The 17,501-nt window shown below is 56.2% G+C and overlaps 1 protein-coding gene across 1 annotated transcript; it reads left to right on the top strand.

Annotated features, from left to right (window-relative positions):
* Positions 1-1,802: 1,802 nt before the first annotated feature.
* Positions 1,803-16,549, top strand: WNT4 (Wnt family member 4). The gene is made up of 5 exons (XM_050322301.1): positions 1,803-2,229; positions 12,901-13,136; positions 15,167-15,298; positions 15,597-15,739; positions 15,905-16,549. Exons 1-5 carry the CDS (start codon positions 2,153-2,155, stop codon positions 16,370-16,372), a joined length of 1,056 nt encoding a protein of 351 aa, XP_050178258.1. The 5' UTR covers positions 1,803-2,152; the 3' UTR covers positions 16,373-16,549.
* Positions 16,550-17,501: the final 952 nt, after the last annotated feature.

The following is a 17,501-nucleotide window of genomic DNA, read 5'->3' as shown; positions in this document are numbered from 1 at the left end:
ATCCTGTGGGAATGATCCCACGCTGTGACTGCTGCAATGGCCTGCTGGGCAAGTCAGGATGGTCCCATCCCCACCCCACCACAGACATGGCTTGAAGCTGCTGCAGAAGCAGATGGGCGTGCTCTACAACTCCTCACCTGGACCAGGAGAGGCGTCCAGAGGACTTCCAGCTCATGTCAGGCATCATCCTGCCACCACAGCTACCCCAAAAGAGCTGCAAGGTGCCCTGAGCCTGCCTGCAGCACTGCCAGCCGTGGCACCAGGAGCATCTGAGCCAGGGATACTCCTTGGGCTGCAGATGTCCATGACAGCCAGGCACCCCAGGGTCTATGCCCACCCCTCTGGCTTTTGTTGAACACTCTGGTGTTTCTTCCTGGGGGGGAATAACACACAAGACACCCAAAAATACAATATTCCCATGGACCCACGTGGCTCTGGCCAGGCAGCCACAGCCCTCTAACCTCTCATTCCCCTTAGCCTCTCAATTAGCTCTTGCCTTCCTGACGACTTCACTCAACACCCAGAGCGATTAGAAGCCGGAGGAAGGCCTCGGCTTTGTCTCCAACGATGAGCCAGATTAATCAGCTCCAGTTGCACTGAATTACCCAGTCGGGGCTCACAGCAACAACCTCCAATTCACCGGCAGAGCAGCCAGCATCCCGCTTTCACCCGGGATAATCAGCGAGGACATGAAAGCCAGATGAATGACTAGGTGAGGGTGGGCTGCCGCCTGTCAGGAGCTGGAATATAAGTCAAAGCACTTTGAAATTAAATCCTGGCTTTGACAGGGAACTAATGCAGAGATTTTAAAGTAGGTGTAATACACTTAGACAGGCATGTGTGCAATCCGGTGCAATGCTGTGCTTTGAATGAGTGTGTCCCGGCTCCACAGAGAACAGGAAAATGGAGTTGAAAAGACAAAGGGAATTTTGAATAGCTCCAAACCAGCTTGGCAAGATTTTAGAGATGGTAGCACGGGGCTTTAGTAATGGACCTAACTAACAACATTGTCAGGAGGAGATTTGGTGCACAGCGGTTGGTTGCCTGGGATCTTCGATTTCACACCAAGCAGCCATCTCATGTTGCTCCTGGTTTAAAATTAAGACATTTGTGCCCATATGGATAGATGGAGGCACAGTGGATGGAGCAGAGATAGGGATCCCCACTGCACCTCTTGGCCTCAGGGTGGGTGAGCCATGCTACTGGGAGCTCCTGGGATTTCCCAGGAGTTAACCTTTCCAGACAGCCTCAGAGGCGAATTCAAGCCTTGATATCTGGTTCAGCATCACCCTCCACCTGCGCATCCCAGAGCCCATCAGCAGCCACTGCAGCTCTTGGGACAGCCCTGCTGAGATGCATAGGGGGTTTGAAACTTGTCCCTGCTCTGTCTTCAGATGCTGTTCCCCTGATAAAAACGCCAGATACCCCCCAGATAGAATTCCCGCAGATCGCCCTCCTTGGTTTCGAATTTTCCAATGCCAAAATCTGGCATTTACAGGGAATCTCTCAGAAACTGGGATCTGGGAAATCGCACACCCGGTCAAAGGGGTGGTTGTTTTGAGGGAAGGCAGCTCGGGCAATACCGAAGGCTGCTGCCAGCAATCGGCACATCTCAGAGTTCTGCCCCTTCGCGGCCGCCAGGAAACTACCCCTGGAGAGAACCTACCCCCTGCCCTCTGCGGGATTCCCCCGTCTCTCTCCCCCCCGCACCCCACCCGGAGGTGCCGCTGGGCGGGGGCGGCAGCAGGGCCATTCCCGGAGGATCCCCCACGTCGCCGCAGGAGCTCCCGATGTCCCCCCTGCGCTGCCCTCCCCGCCGCCGGCCCGCCCCGGGGGTGTCCCCGGCAGCGGGTCCCGCCCAGGGAGCGGCGGGGCCGGGGCGGCCCCCAGGGCTGCCCACGCCCCCGGCCCGCCCCCGGCCCCGCCGCTCCATCCCGGGACGGGCCGGCCGCGCTGACAGTCGCGCTCGGCGGCCGCCTCGGGCTCAGCAACCGGGCAGCGCCCGCCGCTCCTGCCCGCGCCCACCTGTGGCGGCGGCTGCCCCGGGCAGGGGGCGGCGGGGCGGGCCGGGCTGGGGTGGGCCGGGGGCGCTGCTGCCACCGCCACCGCCTCCGCCGGCTCCGCGCGGTCTCTTCCCCGCCTGCCCTCCAGGATGAGCCCGGAGTATTCCCTGCGCTCCTTGCTGCTCATCATCCTCGCCACCTTCTCGGCCAACGCCAGCAACTGGCTGTGAGTAGCCACGGGGCGAGGAGGGGAGGGGAGGGGCGGGAGGGACAGGCGGACGCGCCGCCACTTGTTGGTAGCCCCCTCCCTCCCCCGGGGGGCGCGGAGCAGGTGCGGCGGGGTCGGGGCGCATCGGGGCGCGACCCCCCCACCACCACCACCCCCGGCAGCGATGCTCCTCGGTCCCCCGCGGGCATCGGGCGCCCGTCCCCATCGCGCCGGTCCCTGCTGTCCCCGCCGACCCTTGGCGCGGTGGCGGTGGGGTAGCAGCCCTCATCCCCAGGCAGGTGGGCGGCGAGGGATGCCGACCCTCCCCAGCCGCCCGGTGACGGTGTGTTATCGCGGCTGGTGGGACAGGGGCTGGTTATCGAGCCCCGTCCCCCCTGTTTTTGTCCTTAAGTTACGAATCCTGACCACGCCAGGGGCGGGCGGAGGTCGGGGCATCGGGTCGGAGCGGGGCCCGGGGCTTGGCGAGGTGCCACGCGAGGGCCAGCGGTCCAGGGGAGGATTTGTCAGGGCTGGGGCGGCCGAGCGTGCCGGCCCCGGGGATCTGCAGCGAGCAGGGCTGCCCACGCCTCGGCCCGCCGCTCCCGGCGGGAGGACGGGTGCCGGAGGGCTGTTGCACACCGCAGAGGAGCCCGATGACATCGGGAACCCGCTGAACAAACACTGGAATAATGTGTAAGGTAAACAGGGGCGGAAATCGTTCTGGAAAATTCCTACGTGTTTGCCAAGGCGGTGGGACTGTTTTCTGGAGAGACCCCCCAACCCCCGCCCGAGGCAGAGGGGATGGAGCACGGCAGGACTTTCCCACCTAACTTTGAACGAAGGCGTCGGTTCCTCCTAATAAATCCGCTCTGGTGGGAGTTGGTGCTTCCCCTGCTCCCAGTGTTGCCGGGTGAGGGGAGCTAATTCCCGTGCCCGCACCCAGCAGACCCGCTCTCCTCCTGGGAGCACGGGCCGCCTCCATCTCCCCTCCGTGGGTTTCTGCCGGCGAAGGCAGGTACACCACGGCCGGGCACGAAGTCCCTGGGGCTGTCGGCACGAAAGATCCTGAGTGGCTCGTGCCTCTCCCAACACCTGTGCTCAAGGTGGCCACCATCCCACAAACGTACTCTCCGTGCAAGGAATCCTCTCTGCATCCCCGATACGGCCCCCGTGCCCCCCTGCCTTTGGATTCCGTCTGGCTGGGGGCTGTGGGACGCGGGTGGGTTTTGGAGGATGTTCCCTGTGCCTGGGGAAAGCGCCGGGTCAGTGGCATTCCCCGAGTGATCCTGCCTGTGGGAAAAGGTGCTCGCCCGGCGGTAGCTGCCTGGGATGCGTTAGTGCTTAGTCCTTCCTCCCCTCCTCCTTTGCCAGATGGAGCGACTTGCGCGCCACGCGTCTCCGGCAAGTGGTGGGTGGATCATAGCCCGCTATCAAGGTGGTCTTTTAAGCTGTCACGCTTCTGGTGAAGGTATATTGGGAACTGTGGGAGTGTTTTTCCTGCAGGAAGAAAGTCCCCCCCATGAGGAAGCCCTGGGGGGGGGGATGATGGCAGGTCTCTGGAGAGGAGCAGCCTCGGCTGCCCCGGGACGGGCGCGGGGGGAAAGGGGGATTTCATAAGCGAGGTTAACAAGCTGCCCCGCACGGACGCGCAGAGGTGGGAGTCCCCCCCACCCCGATCCCCGGCGCCGCACGCAGCTGGGATCGGATTTGGGAAGCGAGGCGAAGGAGAGGTTCGCCGCAATAGCCGGGGAGGGAGGGCTGTGTGCAGCCGTCCGTGCTGGCGGAGCGAGGGTGGGCGCGGGGGGCTTGGCGGCACAGAGCGGAGGGCTCATTCCTGCCAACAGGGGAGGAAAAGCAGATCCATTTCAGTGCGTTTGAAAGGAAGGGGGTCAGCTTTTTTTGATGTTGCAAATGTATCATGATAAAAGGATCTTCCCCCGCTCAGTGCTTTTTATTCTTTGCCTTTAGGATTAAGACAATTCCCATTGTTTATCTTCTCACATCAGAAACAAAGGCTGCCGGAGGCAATAAACAGAGTTAGAAGGATCCCAGGAGTTATCAGATATTCGAGGAATGAGTGTGCCTCGTATGTCTTGACGCATGTGGGCTCGGCATGCTCGGCGTTACCCCTGGGCGCTGCCAGCTTGCGCCCAGCACACGGGACGGATCCAGCCTCGCATGGCTCTGCACGGAGGTGTGTGCGCTGAGTGGCAGCGCTGTGAAGTTTGCTTTTCCAGAAACCTGCTGGATTAGTGATTAAGCTCAGTCGTGACTTTTTTTTTTCTTTCTTTTTTTTTTTTTTTTTCCCCTTCCCTCCCCCTAAAGCTTCTTTCGACCTGTCCAGACTCGCATTCTCCCAGCGCTTTGGAGAGATGCTGCCTGCAACGCTCGAGCTGAAGGGTTTCTGTAAGCCTGGCTTTGTGGGGAAAGGGCTCGTTTTGGCCACGCTGAGCTGCCCCATCCTGTACGAAAAGGAGACCGTGTAGGGATCTCTCAGTGGGATCAGTCATTGTGCTGGAAGGGATTTTGCCAAATCTTTTCATTATACAGACCAAGCTACTTTCTCCTTGGTTAGGAAGCAAACCTCAGGTGTGCTTTCTCAGTGTCTTGACTTTGGGGAGTTGCTGCTTGGCTTGTTGCCTATCTAGAAAAAGCTCTGTTCTCCAAATCTGAAGAGATGCTCTATTCCCCCTTTCCATGAAAGCCTTAGGCTTGTTCTTCCTGCTGCCTTTGAAGGCTCAGATAGTTTTAAATTTTTGCCTCCTGCCTCTTCAATCACAAGTTGTAAAATTAAATGAAGGGCCTTTTACATCTCACTGTGCACGGGAAGGTCCTTCTGCTTTATCTCTAGAGAAGTTTGCTTTATACAGGGGAAGCAGCTGAGTTACTTTCCAAAGCAACTTGCCTTTCACCAACTCAACCCAGCTCTTGAACCTGCAGGTGCAGTGATGTGATTGAATTTGGATGCAGGTCCTCTTGGTGCTCCAAACCCATCCTGAATGCTGGGGGTGTTTTGTAGAGAGTTTCAGCCAGTCAAGCCTCTCTCCACAGCTGGCATGAGAGTGCAGGGCTCTGTTTTCAGTGACAGAGGTTTAGTTAGTTGTTCATTTGTTTACCTATTTTGGAGGGAGGGAAGTCTCCACCTGAAGAGGTGAACTAGAAAATGTGCAAATGGGGTGTGGATGTAAGCATCCACTAACTGCATGAGGTACTGGGGCTGCCCTCTGTAGCTGTTTAGGGAGTTTGAATGATAAGAGTCCAATCCTGTGCCCCAGAAAACATCAGATAAAACAGGGAAAGGGTCCTTTAAGGGTGAGATCCCTAGTTATCAAACTATCTGGGAATAATTACAGCCTCCTGCAGCTAAAACTGGCTCTGGAGGAGGCTCTCCATATTGGACATGGATGGTCTGAGATGTGGTTATGCCACTGCAGAGCAGGGTGTGCCACCAGCAGCTCTGTCTACCCCCTATTTACAGGGGTTTAGAACTGCCATCTGAGCTTGGGACTTGGCTTAAAGGGCCAGGATCACAGATGGGCTTTTAAACCCTCAAAAAAAATTGATTTGAGCTCTCTGGGAAAGTTTGAAGTTGTGAGTGTCCAAACAAGGCTGGCTAAGCAGCTGCTGTCTAACCACTTTTAAGGGCTGGGGAGGAAGGCATAAAAGGAGTTTGGGTTTTCCTGGCCCCCTTTCATCTGAAGGTGCTTTGCAAGCACAGGGCCCAATTCTCCCTGCTCATCCCTGCCAGCTTCGCAGCGGGGATGTTGCAAGAGCAGCCCAAATGCTCATTTGTGCCTGGTTGGGCCATTGTGCAATGTAGAAGATTTGGGAGGAAGCAATGCCTGGGTCCTACATTTGCATCCTTCTGGTTTTAAACCAGACTCCAGTTGTTTAAGGTGATTTTGTACGAGATCCTTTGCGTTGTCGTTGCGACCCTCCCACCTCCCACCTGGCAAGGAACCGGTCCAGCATTTTCCTGTTGGATGCTGTGCAGGTTTGGCAGGTCCCTCCAGGGCTTCCCTCTCTGTGCTCCTGGTTTTTGCTGTGAGGACAGTGTCAGGAAGGCTCCCCACTCACATCTGTTCCTGCAGCTGGGATGGGGGGTCGCAGCATTTGGGTTTGATGGGGGATTTCCTTGCTTTGAAGGATTTGCTGTGGGTTAGGTGAGTGGTTCTCCACTTCTGGGGGGCCCAGGGCTCCTTTGCATTTCTCTGGGTTTCCTGTGAGGTCCATGAGGCCAATGCATGAACCCATGACACCCATTCCCAAGGCAGTGGGGTGGCAGAGTGAAAACATCAGCCTCCACTGGAAATATATTTTAAATTCTTATTTACTTGCAAGTCTAGCCACTCCTGACAAAGCCAGCTAATATTAGCTCAGCAACAAAAATGGACTGGCCATGAGTTGCACCCTGCAGAGGTGCAAGAAGCCTCTGCCAGTCCTGGCACTGGGCTTCCAACCAGTTTGGCTCCTCTCTGAGCACTGGTCCTGTCTGGCAAACACCGTTCAGGGCTGCATTTGCCAGAGTAGAGGAGAGCTCTGTGCTCTCTGGCTCCTCAGTGGAGATGGACATTTCTGTGCTTTCCTAAGGAAGCCTCAAATGAAACCTCAGTCTTTCACAGCAGAGCCTTATTCTAGGGAGGATGGACACGAGGGAGATCAAACCACTCTGCACCCCAGGTTGTGCACAACTGGATCAGCTCCAAATATGAGTGACAGGAAGGCAGGGGGTTTTTTTGCAGTGGTTTTCTATGGTTTTCAGAACTGGACTTCTGCACTGAAGCAAAAAAAAAAAAAGTTTATGTTACTCTGCTGAGAGCTACTGTCCTCCCAATTAATTCATCCTTGTGGATGGAGAGAAGTGCATTACAGCCACTTTCTTGAAATGATGAAATTGCTGAGCAATCCTGAGGTTAACAGTTTCCAGGAGGTTCTTCTGTGTTTCCTTATGAATGCAGTGACACTAGGCCTTACAATACTTGGTGATTTTTTTTTTTTCTTGAAGCCTTGTGCATCCACAAAGCTATCAGTCGTCCAAGGCTGCTCAAATGGCAGACTCTGCTCTGGATGCCTAGTGCAGGTAACCTCTGTTTCACCCACCCCCCCACAGCTGGGAGTGACCCCCAGCAGCATCCTCCAGGCTCTCTAGGACCTGCTGCCATGGGCTGTTGCTCTTTGCAGCCAGGAAGGTGTTGTGCAGGATCTGGCTGGCTCAGCAGAACTGAAGCCAGTACTGTGCTTTCATGAAATTACTTGGGGGGGAAAAAAAAAGATAATTGAATCCCTTGGCTGATGGAGAGCAGCCTGGGGTCTGTTGCAAGTTGGGTGAGATCAAACTAACCCTGCAGAAGGCTTTTCTTGCCATGTATTTGCAAATTCTGATAAAAAAACCTAAAAACTCATCAGATTTTCTCCAACCAGGTCTGGCCTGGAGTGCTGCAGGAGGGGAATTCCCACAGAGCTTGGCCTGGTGGCCTGCACTTGCCTCCTCTTGCAGGAAGGCATTGCTGCTGTACCCAAGCCCAGGAGCAGCTTCTCCTGCCTTGCAAAGGAAGATGTAGTGAGGGATATTTCCTTCCCATTCAAAGCACATTCCCTAAGTGGGTGCTGCTTCCCTGCTCTTTCCCATCTCCCACCCTGCTCCTCCCCGTTACAAAGCGGAGGTGCCGCACGGGTGGGTGGGGGTTTGCTGGGTGCACGTGGTGTCAGGTGCAGGGTCCAGGGGGTGGGGGGACAGGACTGGAGGTGCAGGCCCACCCTTGAGCTGGGGCTGTGGGCACAGGACAGTTCCTCCTCCTGGGAGGCTGTTTTGGCAGCTCCTGATTGGAGGTGGAGAGTAGGTGTGAAAAGCAGCTCTGAGCCAAGAGATGGTGCCTTAACTGTGACAGGAAGGACTGAGACAGAGAGCTGCCTTTCTTCCAGGGAAGAGGCCAGACAGGCTCTCAGAGGATGACTTTGTCAATCATGGTTTGCACTTAGAAGGGAGAGAAAGGCAGGATATCTAATCCCAGGAGGGGGGTGCCCAGTCCCTGGGAGGAACAAGCCCTGCTGCAGAGCCAGCAACTGGACAAGGGCACCCTTGCAGGTCACCAGCAAATCCTGACAGGAGCTGCCCAAGCTGGCAGGCTTGTGGACCTATTCCAAGGACGTGGTGGTCCCTGCCAGCCTGGCCCTGTTGGCACAGGGAGAGCAGCACTAAGCCCAGCAAGGGCTGTCTGGCCTGCCTGGAGCATCATTTGACTGCCAACCCTGGGACATCTCTCCATTGGAAGGGGAAAGCAACAAGGGAAAGATTATCCAGAGGGAAAGATTCCCCACTTCTCCATAGCTGCAGGATGGAGCTGACCACAACACTGGTCAGTACCTCTCCCTGCCTGCATCCATCTGTCTGCCTAGACAGATGCAGGCAGGGATGCATGGGGTTGTTCCATGGGTTTTTCACATCCTAAACAAGCCTTTTGTTCCTCCCCAGAAGAAACCTGCCTGCACAAGCAGTCTCAATCCTCAGCACAACCTCTGAACATCTATTGAGTGGCTTATCAGTGATGCCACTGACCTGGATCGTGACTGTTCTCACCTTCGGGAAAATATTCCCAAAATGAGACAATACAAAGAGTTCTCACACTTGAAACTTATTTGTTTAAATTAAAGGAACACCGGAGAGCTCTGCTTTCTCCAAGACATCTGCTGCATCTTCCCTGACATGCCTCTGTTGAGAATTTGTCCATGACTGAAATTTCCACACCTTCCCCTGGCAGGCAATCTCCACCCCTCACCTCCTGGCTCTATCTGCCAACCCCTGTGGCTCTTGCAAGGTCTCCTTGTCATTCCAGCAATTATTCTTCCTCCTGAAAGTATTATCATCGTTTTTATTTAAGCAGGCCTTCCTGACATTTCCCCCCACCATCTTTCCAAAACTTCCTGGATTTGAGGTTTACTCATTTGCCACCTTGCAGGGTGGATTAATTGCAGCTGCTCGAATTGTGGGGCTTCGATCCTGATCTCAATACTGTGGGTGATAAAAAAGGAAGGGCTTTCTGTCAGTTTTGTCTTCCATCAGTGGCTTATTAAGAGGCATCTTGTTCTGCGAGTGACTTGCCTAGATTTAAAGCCAGGAGAGAAGAAACATAAAGGCCACAATGAAGCAAGAAGACAGAGCTTGAACAAATGTTGTGGGCAGCAGCTCACCCCTTGAATCGTTCTTTGCCCAATCTTGGCAAAGGAAGAAAATATTCCATTATTTGGGTGAGGTTTTCTTCCACAAGCAGGGCTGTTTAGAGGCTGCATGTGAGACTTAAGCTCTGCACGGCAATCAAGATGTGATATCACGATGGAGATCTGCACTGAGACCTCACAGAGGGCAAGAACTGTTTGCTTTGTTCCTCCTGCTGAGCCTGTGGCTCTCCATGCGGGTAGGCAAAGGCTTTGTCTGTGGTTTTCACCACCTCAGCCCAGGAAAACGAAGTTTGGAGCCAAGTTCTCGTGAAGGACCAGGCAGAGTGCTAGAGCCACGTTTCCATGGGAGGTGTGGGATGCTGGGAATGGGTTTGGTGCTTTGCTTGGACTCCACAGCCCTGAGAAAGGTGCTGTGAGCTGTGGGGTGGAAGCGTCTCTGAGTGCTGGTGAGGGCAGGGCATGTTTCCCAGCTCCTGTCTCACCTTTTATGTTCCCTAGAGCAGGGAAAGGGGATGATCTGTCCCCACCTGGTGCCCCTGAATGTGGTGTGGAGAGACGCAGCGTGAGAGACTCAAAGCTGAGGTCCTCGCCTGAACCTCTGGATCCTGGAGCTTCCTCCCCTTCCAAAAGACGTGTCTTTTGGAAAGCAGTGATGGTTCTCATGGACTGATAACAGGCTGGGAGTGTGATGGGGCCACAGCATTTTAGGCACAGTTACCTCCATCCCCACAGCGAGCATGAGGAGGGATGATGGGACACAGAGGACCTGTCAGGGGGGAAAGAGGCCAGAGCCCCGTTCTGGATAGTTTCATCTTATTTGCCTGCCTTGCAAAACAAATTACCAGGCCTGTTCTTGGAGAGCTGTACCTATCTTTGAAGCACCCTTGGCCTTTGTTTTATCATCCCAAACAGCATTAAACGCAGGTTGGGGAGGCACCTTATCAGGTGCATCTCCTTGGAAAAGCTTGAAAGGCTCTTGTCATGCTTTTCTTCATTCATGCTTTGAATTTATTGATCCACATTTGCCTGGAGAATCTCGAGCTGGGAAATATATATTAGAAAATGAGGCGATGCCCCAGCCTGAGCAGAGCTGATATTAATGAGGCTGCCACCCCTGCAGCAAAGCACTGTCCTGCCAAGGTGCCTGCAGTCAGAGCAGGCACCAACTCATCTGCAGGACCAGCCTTGTGGCTTTGCAGGAGCTGGTGCCCTGGCATGATAAATGAGTTGCTGGCAGGGGGGAAGCCAAATCGGGACTGGAGGTAGAATCTGATTTTTTCTTGGCTTCCAGGCTCAAAACTGATCAACCAGCCTTACACTGTCCTAGGATGAGTCTCACCGCTCTGGCGTGTGTCAGCTTACCCCATGCCCAGACTGGAATGATGGCTGGACCTGGGAGGGGAGTTACAGGCACTCCATGTGTGTGCTCAGCATCCAACATCCTCGAAGCTCCTGTTTGGTAGTTTGGTGCCTTCACAGCGAGATGTGAGAGCAGCAGTTGTTGCACTCCACATCTGGGACTGCAGCACAGGGACAGGGACACTCCCTGCGTGGCCTGGGGGCCAGCAGAAAGGTGACAGCCCTGGGTTTGGCCACGGTGGGTTTTTGAAGCAAACAGGGCTATGCCCTTGGAGGAGCAGGAAGCCTTGGGCAAAGATGCCTTGCTTGTATAAAGGCTAGAAAAGCACTTGGCTCTGAAAGCAGCCTCCTGCTTCCCACTGTCAGAGAAGCATTGCCTGCAGTGATCACGCACAGGGAAAGCTGAATGCTTTTGACATCTCACCATGCAGGCTCCCCATGGACACCACAAGCCAAGACAGCTTTCTCCCTGGCTCCCACGGCCCCCCGGTCGTGAGCACGAAACCAAGCTGGTGAATAATTCTGCTGATGCACAGAAGAGAAAATCCTGTTCTCTCCTCCTGGGGCAGGCTGGCAGGGTTAATGGGGAGGAAGAGGCCGTGACAACTTGATTTTGTGGCTGAAGTCAGCAGATCTGGCTCCTGGGACACATGGGAACAGGCAGGGAGCAGGAGCCACTTTTGCACAGTCACTTCTCGGAGGCCAGCAGGGCTTCAAAGGAAAAATCCTTAGCAGGATGTCGCAACTCGGGAGGAGGAGGGAAAAAAAACACAAGCAAACAAAAAAAACCCACAAGCTCTGTAGGGCTGGGAAATGCAGAGTCAAGGAATGAGGTTTCCAAACAGCCTCCCCCCTGGTACTTGCATCTCTTGGTGCAGACGAGGCAGCAGCGTGAGCCGGCGCTGGCGATTCCTGAGGACACTAAAGCTCGGTGTGGTGGGTGGGGAGGTGCAAGTGTGAGTTATGTGCCTGTCCCACGCAGGGGACCCTCCTTGTCCATGGTAGGTCAGGTTTTCACCATGGTAGTGCCACCTGAAGCAGATGCCAGCAGCCACGGGAAGGAGGGAGTCTCTTACACCCACCTGCCAGCGCAGGTATTAATAGCTGTAGAGTGTCTTGGATTAGCCCACAGCCTGGATAATCTGACTGGGTCTCTCTCAAGCTCCTTCTGTGATCCAGAGCTGGGAAATGGGCAAGCATGGACATGGTGCTCACAGCCCAACGGGGTGGTGGGTTGGGTTACTGGGATGTGCAGGAGGGACCATCATACCCTTATGCTGGGCAAGAAGATGCTGAACGATTTCCAGGTGCTTGCCCCTAGAGGATAAACTCCTTCATCCCCCTAATGCTGACACCCAAGACCACCTCTGTGACTCCTTCTGCTGAGGATGGGGCTATGGAAAGCAGAACACATGGTCCCCTCCACACAGGGCCAGTCTTTTCCAGGTCAGCAAAGACCTCATGGCCCCTGTTCATGAGCTGGGCTGGTGGGAGAGGTGCCCAGCCTGTGAAATTTTGCCCCAGCAGGCTCCTGAATTCTCTTTTCCCCAGCCCTGCTTGAATCCCAAGTGAAAGGAAACCTGGCAGCTCCCAGAGGCCATCCTTGCCTGCTGGGGGCTGGGGCAGCTAAAAGCAGGCTCCAGGAGGGAAGTGGTTTGGAGGGCGATGTTTGCCGGTGATGAGCACACAGCCATGCTGTGGGAGCAGTGTGGCAGATGGAGCTGGCAGCCAAGTGCCTGTCCTGCTTGTTTTGGCTGACTTTGGAGACCTCTGGCTTTTCCTAGTAGCACTTGGATGTGCCGGTACTCAGGAGACCTGACCGGGCACATTCAGACAATGCTGAAAATATCTTCCTTGCAGGCAACAGAGGCAAAGGGGAGCCAGCAGCTGGACTCCCCGAGAGACAGGGACTAGGCTGCAGAGGGATGGTTGTTTTGCTTCGGGCTTGCTTTCTGCCAGCCAAAAATGCATCCTGCAGAGCCACCACCACGGCACATTTAAGGTGACCCCTGGCAGGCACCGGGTCCCCGCTACTGTGAGGGGGTGAGAATTTTGGTCCCCTTGCTGTGTGCAAGGCAGGGTGTCCCAGCTGAACAGGCACTCGTGCTCGCCCAGCCCTCGCCCCCCTAACCCTCCGTGCCGGTGTCGTGGCAGGTACCTGGCGAAGCTGTCCTCGGTGGGGAGCATCTCCGAGGAGGAGACCTGCGAGAAGCTGAAGGGCTTGATCCAGCGCCAGGTGCAGATGTGCAAGAGGAACCTGGAGGTGATGGACTCGGTGCGGCGGGGAGCCCAGCTGGCCATCGAGGAGTGCCAGTACCAGTTCCGCAACCGCCGCTGGAACTGCTCCACGCTGGACACCCTGCCCGTCTTCGGCAAGGTGGTGACGCAAGGTGAGTCCGGAGAGCGCGTGCCTGGGGTGATGCTGCTGGGGGAACAGCTACAGGGGCAGTCTGGTGGGCTGTAGGCAGGTTTTTGTCTGCTTGCCCCTCAGCAGTGGCTGGGGAGAGTCAGGAACGGCCCAGTGTTGGATCTTGGGGCGGACGGGCACTTCAGCAGGGCTCTTTCTTCACTGTGTTGTGGACAGCATATCCAGGCACTTGCCATTCTGCAGCTCTCCTGAACCTTTTTCACACCCATTTTATGGAGGCACCAGCCCAGGGCATCAGGAGACCTTTGACATGTGCATGCCAAGTTTGAGCAGGGGTCCTAAAATCACCCTGTGGATCTCCACTCTTTCCCACCAAGGCCAGGAGCTCCACTCCACAAAGCCCTGCCTGCGTTCACTCGGTCTCTTCCCTGGGCAGTGGTGAAGTGGTGGCTGCTGCCAGGCCAGCCTGTGGCCACTCTTGAGCAGAGCATCAGTGAATGCCCTCAGGAGGACAGCCTGCTGCCACCTGGCACAGGGAGAACACACAGCAGCTGGGCCCTCGAGCACAGCATCATCGCCCACCACCAGCCAGCTGCCAGCCTTCAGGGTGGACGTGGCCAGGGCAGCCCCCAGCCCCAGCTGCAGCCAGGCTTCCCAGAGGCCCAGGGCTGTGATCAAACCACAGCATTGGGGTGAGGAGACAGAGGGGAAAACCCCTGGAGATCGCTGATGAGTCCCTTGCCCTCCCCTCAGGTGCCACCTCTGAGGCACCATCTCACCTCCCATCCCAGGACCCCCAGACCAAAGCATAACCCCAGCTCCTTGTTTGACTCTCCTCCCCTCAACACAGGGGTGAAGATCTCTTCTTGTGAAGGTTCGGGGACTGGAAATACCAGAAATACCAGAAACTAAAAGTCGTCTCTTTTTAGGCAGCCACAGCACAAACCGACCAACACGATCCTACTATTAACCTCGATTAACTTGGAGGCGGTTCAGTCCCCACGCTGGCTGGGTCCTCCTCAGCCACTGCCAGCTGGGCCACCAAAGTCTGGGCTGCGACCACCAAAGTAGCTGCCCTGTGTCCGACCAGCGAGCTGGGGTGACATCTGCTCGCAGGCCATCCCCCTCTGCACCAAGCATGGGACCACCCCAAATGCCAGCCCTCCTTGCTCAGAGATGGAGAGTCTGTATCCTCAGCTGGCCTCAGTGGGGATTTGGGTGTTGCAAGAGCTGATCCCTGGCCGTGACACGCTGTGTGTTCACGCCCAGGGTGCCCCCGGCTTCCCAAACAAGCTCTTCCCAACTGTGTGGCACCAAGAGCTGGGACAGGGCCTGCACCCTGTGGACCAGCGGGGTTTCTTGGGGTGGTTTGGGAGCAGAGCAGGGTTTTGCACAGTAGTTTGGAAGGTGCTGGGAGCTACAGGACCCTGTGTGAGAGGACGGCAAGGAGCTGCAGGGGATGCTCCTGGGTGTGGAAAGTAGCCAGCTGTTTTAGATGCAGGAGGGATTTCATGGCAGAGGTGCCCTGCAAGCACCAGGCAAGACAGTCTCTCCATATAATCTCTGGAGGGTTCTCCCCACACTGGCAGTTCGGCCTCTGCCTCTCCCATCGCCAAGTTATCACTTGTCCATCATTCATGTTTTTAGTGTTGTGGGGCAGTTCCCAGCTCCTTCACTATTGCAAGGGCCCTCACTGCTGCAAAACATCTCCCAGTGCTGAGGGGTCTCTGCAGAGCTGGGTCCAGGCTTAGCAATAAGCAGTGTCCTTGGGGATGAGGCAGATGAGGGTCCTGCAGGGGGTACCTCACCTCGGGAGGAAGTGATGGAGCAAAGGGATTAACCTGATAGCTCTGCATAGCGTGTTTTGCCAAGAGCCAGCCTTCAGACCAGCTTTTCCAGGGGGTTCATGCGCCACACCAGCGTCAGGAAGGGAGAGGAGCGGCGACACGCGCGACAGCCCACCAAGGACTCCCCCTCCCACCCCTAGAAATCCCACTCCTGTTGCCTTGGACTTGCTGCCAACGTTTCCCACCGTGGTTTGTGCCGTTGCAGGGACACGGGAGGCAGCATTCGTCTATGCCATCTCTTCGGCAGGGGTGGCCTTCGCCGTGACCCGCGCCTGCAGCAGCGGCGAGCTGGACAAGTGTGGATGTGACCGCACGGTGCAGGGGGGCAGCCCGCAGGGTGAGAGTCCAAACAGGGCAGGGGGGGCATCCAAACCCACTCTCTGCAGCCGTCCAGGAGGGAGGAAAACGTTTGTTAGTCCTCACTGAGTCCTGCAAAATGGCAGCCGGGAGCATAGCCCAGCAGGGCAGGGGAGGTGTCTCGTCCGTGTGTCTCCCCACACTCCCTCAGCTTCCCCGATCCCCCAGGCAGTCCAGCCAGAGGTGGGCAGGCCAGCTGGATTTTAGAGAGAGCAGGGCTGGAGAGTGCAAGCACCACAGGCTGGCTGTACCTGTCTCATCTGTGCTCTCTGCCTCAGGCTTCCAGTGGTCGGGCTGCTCCGACAACATCGCCTACGGCGTGGCCTTCTCGCAGTCCTTCGTCGACATCCGCGAGAGGAGCAAAGGGGCCTCTTCCAACAGAGCGTTAATGAACCTCCACAACAACGAGGCAGGGAGAAAGGTAATGGCCAGGGGCAAACCCAGCATCCCAGCCAGGCTCTGCAGCCACGGCTTGGACCGCTTGGGCTTCATTTAATCCCACCAGCAGTGCTTTCTGCACAGCCCTCCCTGCTTTGTCCACCCCCTGCTGACCGTCCCGTCTTGTTCCCTGTGCCGGCTCTCCCAGGCGATCCTGAACAACATGCGGGTGGAGTGCAAGTGCCACGGCGTGTCGGGCTCGTGCGAGTTCAAGACGTGCTGGAAAGCCATGCCCCCCTTCCGCAAAGTGGGCAACGTCCTCAAGGAGAAATTCGACGGCGCCACGGAGGTCGAGCAGAGCGAGGTCGGATCCACCAAGGTGCTGGTGCCCAAAAACTCCCAGTTCAAGCCGCACACGGACGAGGACCTCGTCTACCTGGACTCCAGTCCCGACTTCTGTGACCACGACCTCAAGAACGGGGTGCTGGGCACCAGCGGCCGGCAGTGCAACAAGACCTCCAAGGCCATAGACGGCTGCGAGCTGATGTGCTGCGGCCGCGGCTTTCACACGGACGAGGTGGAGGTTGTGGAAAGGTGCAGCTGCAAATTCCACTGGTGCTGCTCCGTCAAGTGCAAACCCTGCCACCGGGTGGTGGAGATCCACACGTGCCGGTGATGCACGCCGGGAGAGCACCCACGCCCGCCCCATCTTTTTACTGACCCTGCTTCTCCCTTGCCCCGCGACCAGGACTGAGGAAGTGACCCAGACACTGCAGGGAGAGCACAGCTCTTTTACAGAGACAGAACCCCAGAGAAAAAACCAGATTTTAAAGAAAAAATATTTAAAGTTTAAAAAAATTGATCATTGTTGGTTTTTGGGTTTTGTTTTTTTTTTTTTTTAATTTTGTTTTGCCTGCTCTGCTGTATTTATTGCCGAGGCCTGAGCCCCTCGGTGCCCTGTGCCAGTTTGCTCTCTGGCTGGCTGGGGATCTGTGGGATATCAGCTCCCATCCGGATGGGCTCCTGCAGACAGGAGATGTTTAAGCTGAGGGTAGTGCAGCGTTCAAAACCTTCCATCGCAGTTATTTTTGTTTGTTTAAGGAATGTGCTGAGCACCCCAGAGCACCACTGCCCTGGCTGAGCCTCAGGAGGGGATGGAGCACAGCCAGGTGCATGGCAGGGGATGGGCAGGGGGTGACAGGGTGGCACTGTCCCCCAACACTTCAGTTCCATGTGGAGCCCAGCCCGGGGGATCAGTTCATAAGGGGAACATGGGACACTCTTGCACCTCCTTGTTGTGGGATACTCGATGGCCTCCTGGGCACTGGATGGATTTTGGAGCAGTTCCTGGGCATTGGATGGATTCTGGAGCAGTTCCAGTGGCCACTCTGATTTACAGAATCTCCTCAGTGGTTGCCCAGGGCTGTTGGAGGATGCAATGGGTCCCACCGTGCTTCCCTTCCCCCCCTCTCTTCTCTAGCACCTCATTCCACTGGAAACACTAAAGGGCAGTGGTACCTGCAATCCTCTGGCTCCTTAATGGAGCTGGGAGCTGATGGGAGGAAATGCCAGTGGATTTCTTTTCCTCTGTCCCATAATTGCCCCCACCTTGTTCACCAGCATCCCACAACAGCTCTGCTCTTCCTCCTCCACATACCTGTTCTCCTGACCTGGGAGGGCTCTGGGGGACAGTCCCTGTCACACTGGATGCTGAGAAAAGCAGAACTGTATCAGGGGAGCAATTGCTGGGGGCGAGGTAAAGATGCTGCTGGGGGAAAAAGGGAATGCTTGTGCTCTGCCACTAT

This window comes from Myiozetetes cayanensis, unplaced genomic scaffold (assembly GCF_022539395.1).
Source record: "Myiozetetes cayanensis isolate MyiCay16 unplaced genomic scaffold, myiCay2020 scf28, whole genome shotgun sequence".
Lineage (NCBI taxonomy): Eukaryota > Metazoa > Chordata > Aves > Passeriformes > Tyrannidae > Myiozetetes > Myiozetetes cayanensis.
The sequence above is the reverse complement of the archived record's forward strand: the minus strand, read 5'-3'. Positions and strand labels throughout refer to the sequence as shown.

Coding starts and splice junctions, on each gene's coding strand:
- WNT4 (XM_050322301.1), top strand. CDS start 2,153: ATGAGCCCGGAGTATTCCCTGCGCTCCTTGCTGCTCATCATCCTCGCC. Junction 13,137..15,166: donor CGGCAAGGTGGTGACGCAAG/GTGAGTCCGGAG, acceptor GTGCCGTTGCAG/GGACACGGGAGGCAGCATTC. Junction 15,740..15,904: donor ACAACGAGGCAGGGAGAAAG/GTAATGGCCAGG, acceptor CGGCTCTCCCAG/GCGATCCTGAACAACATGCG.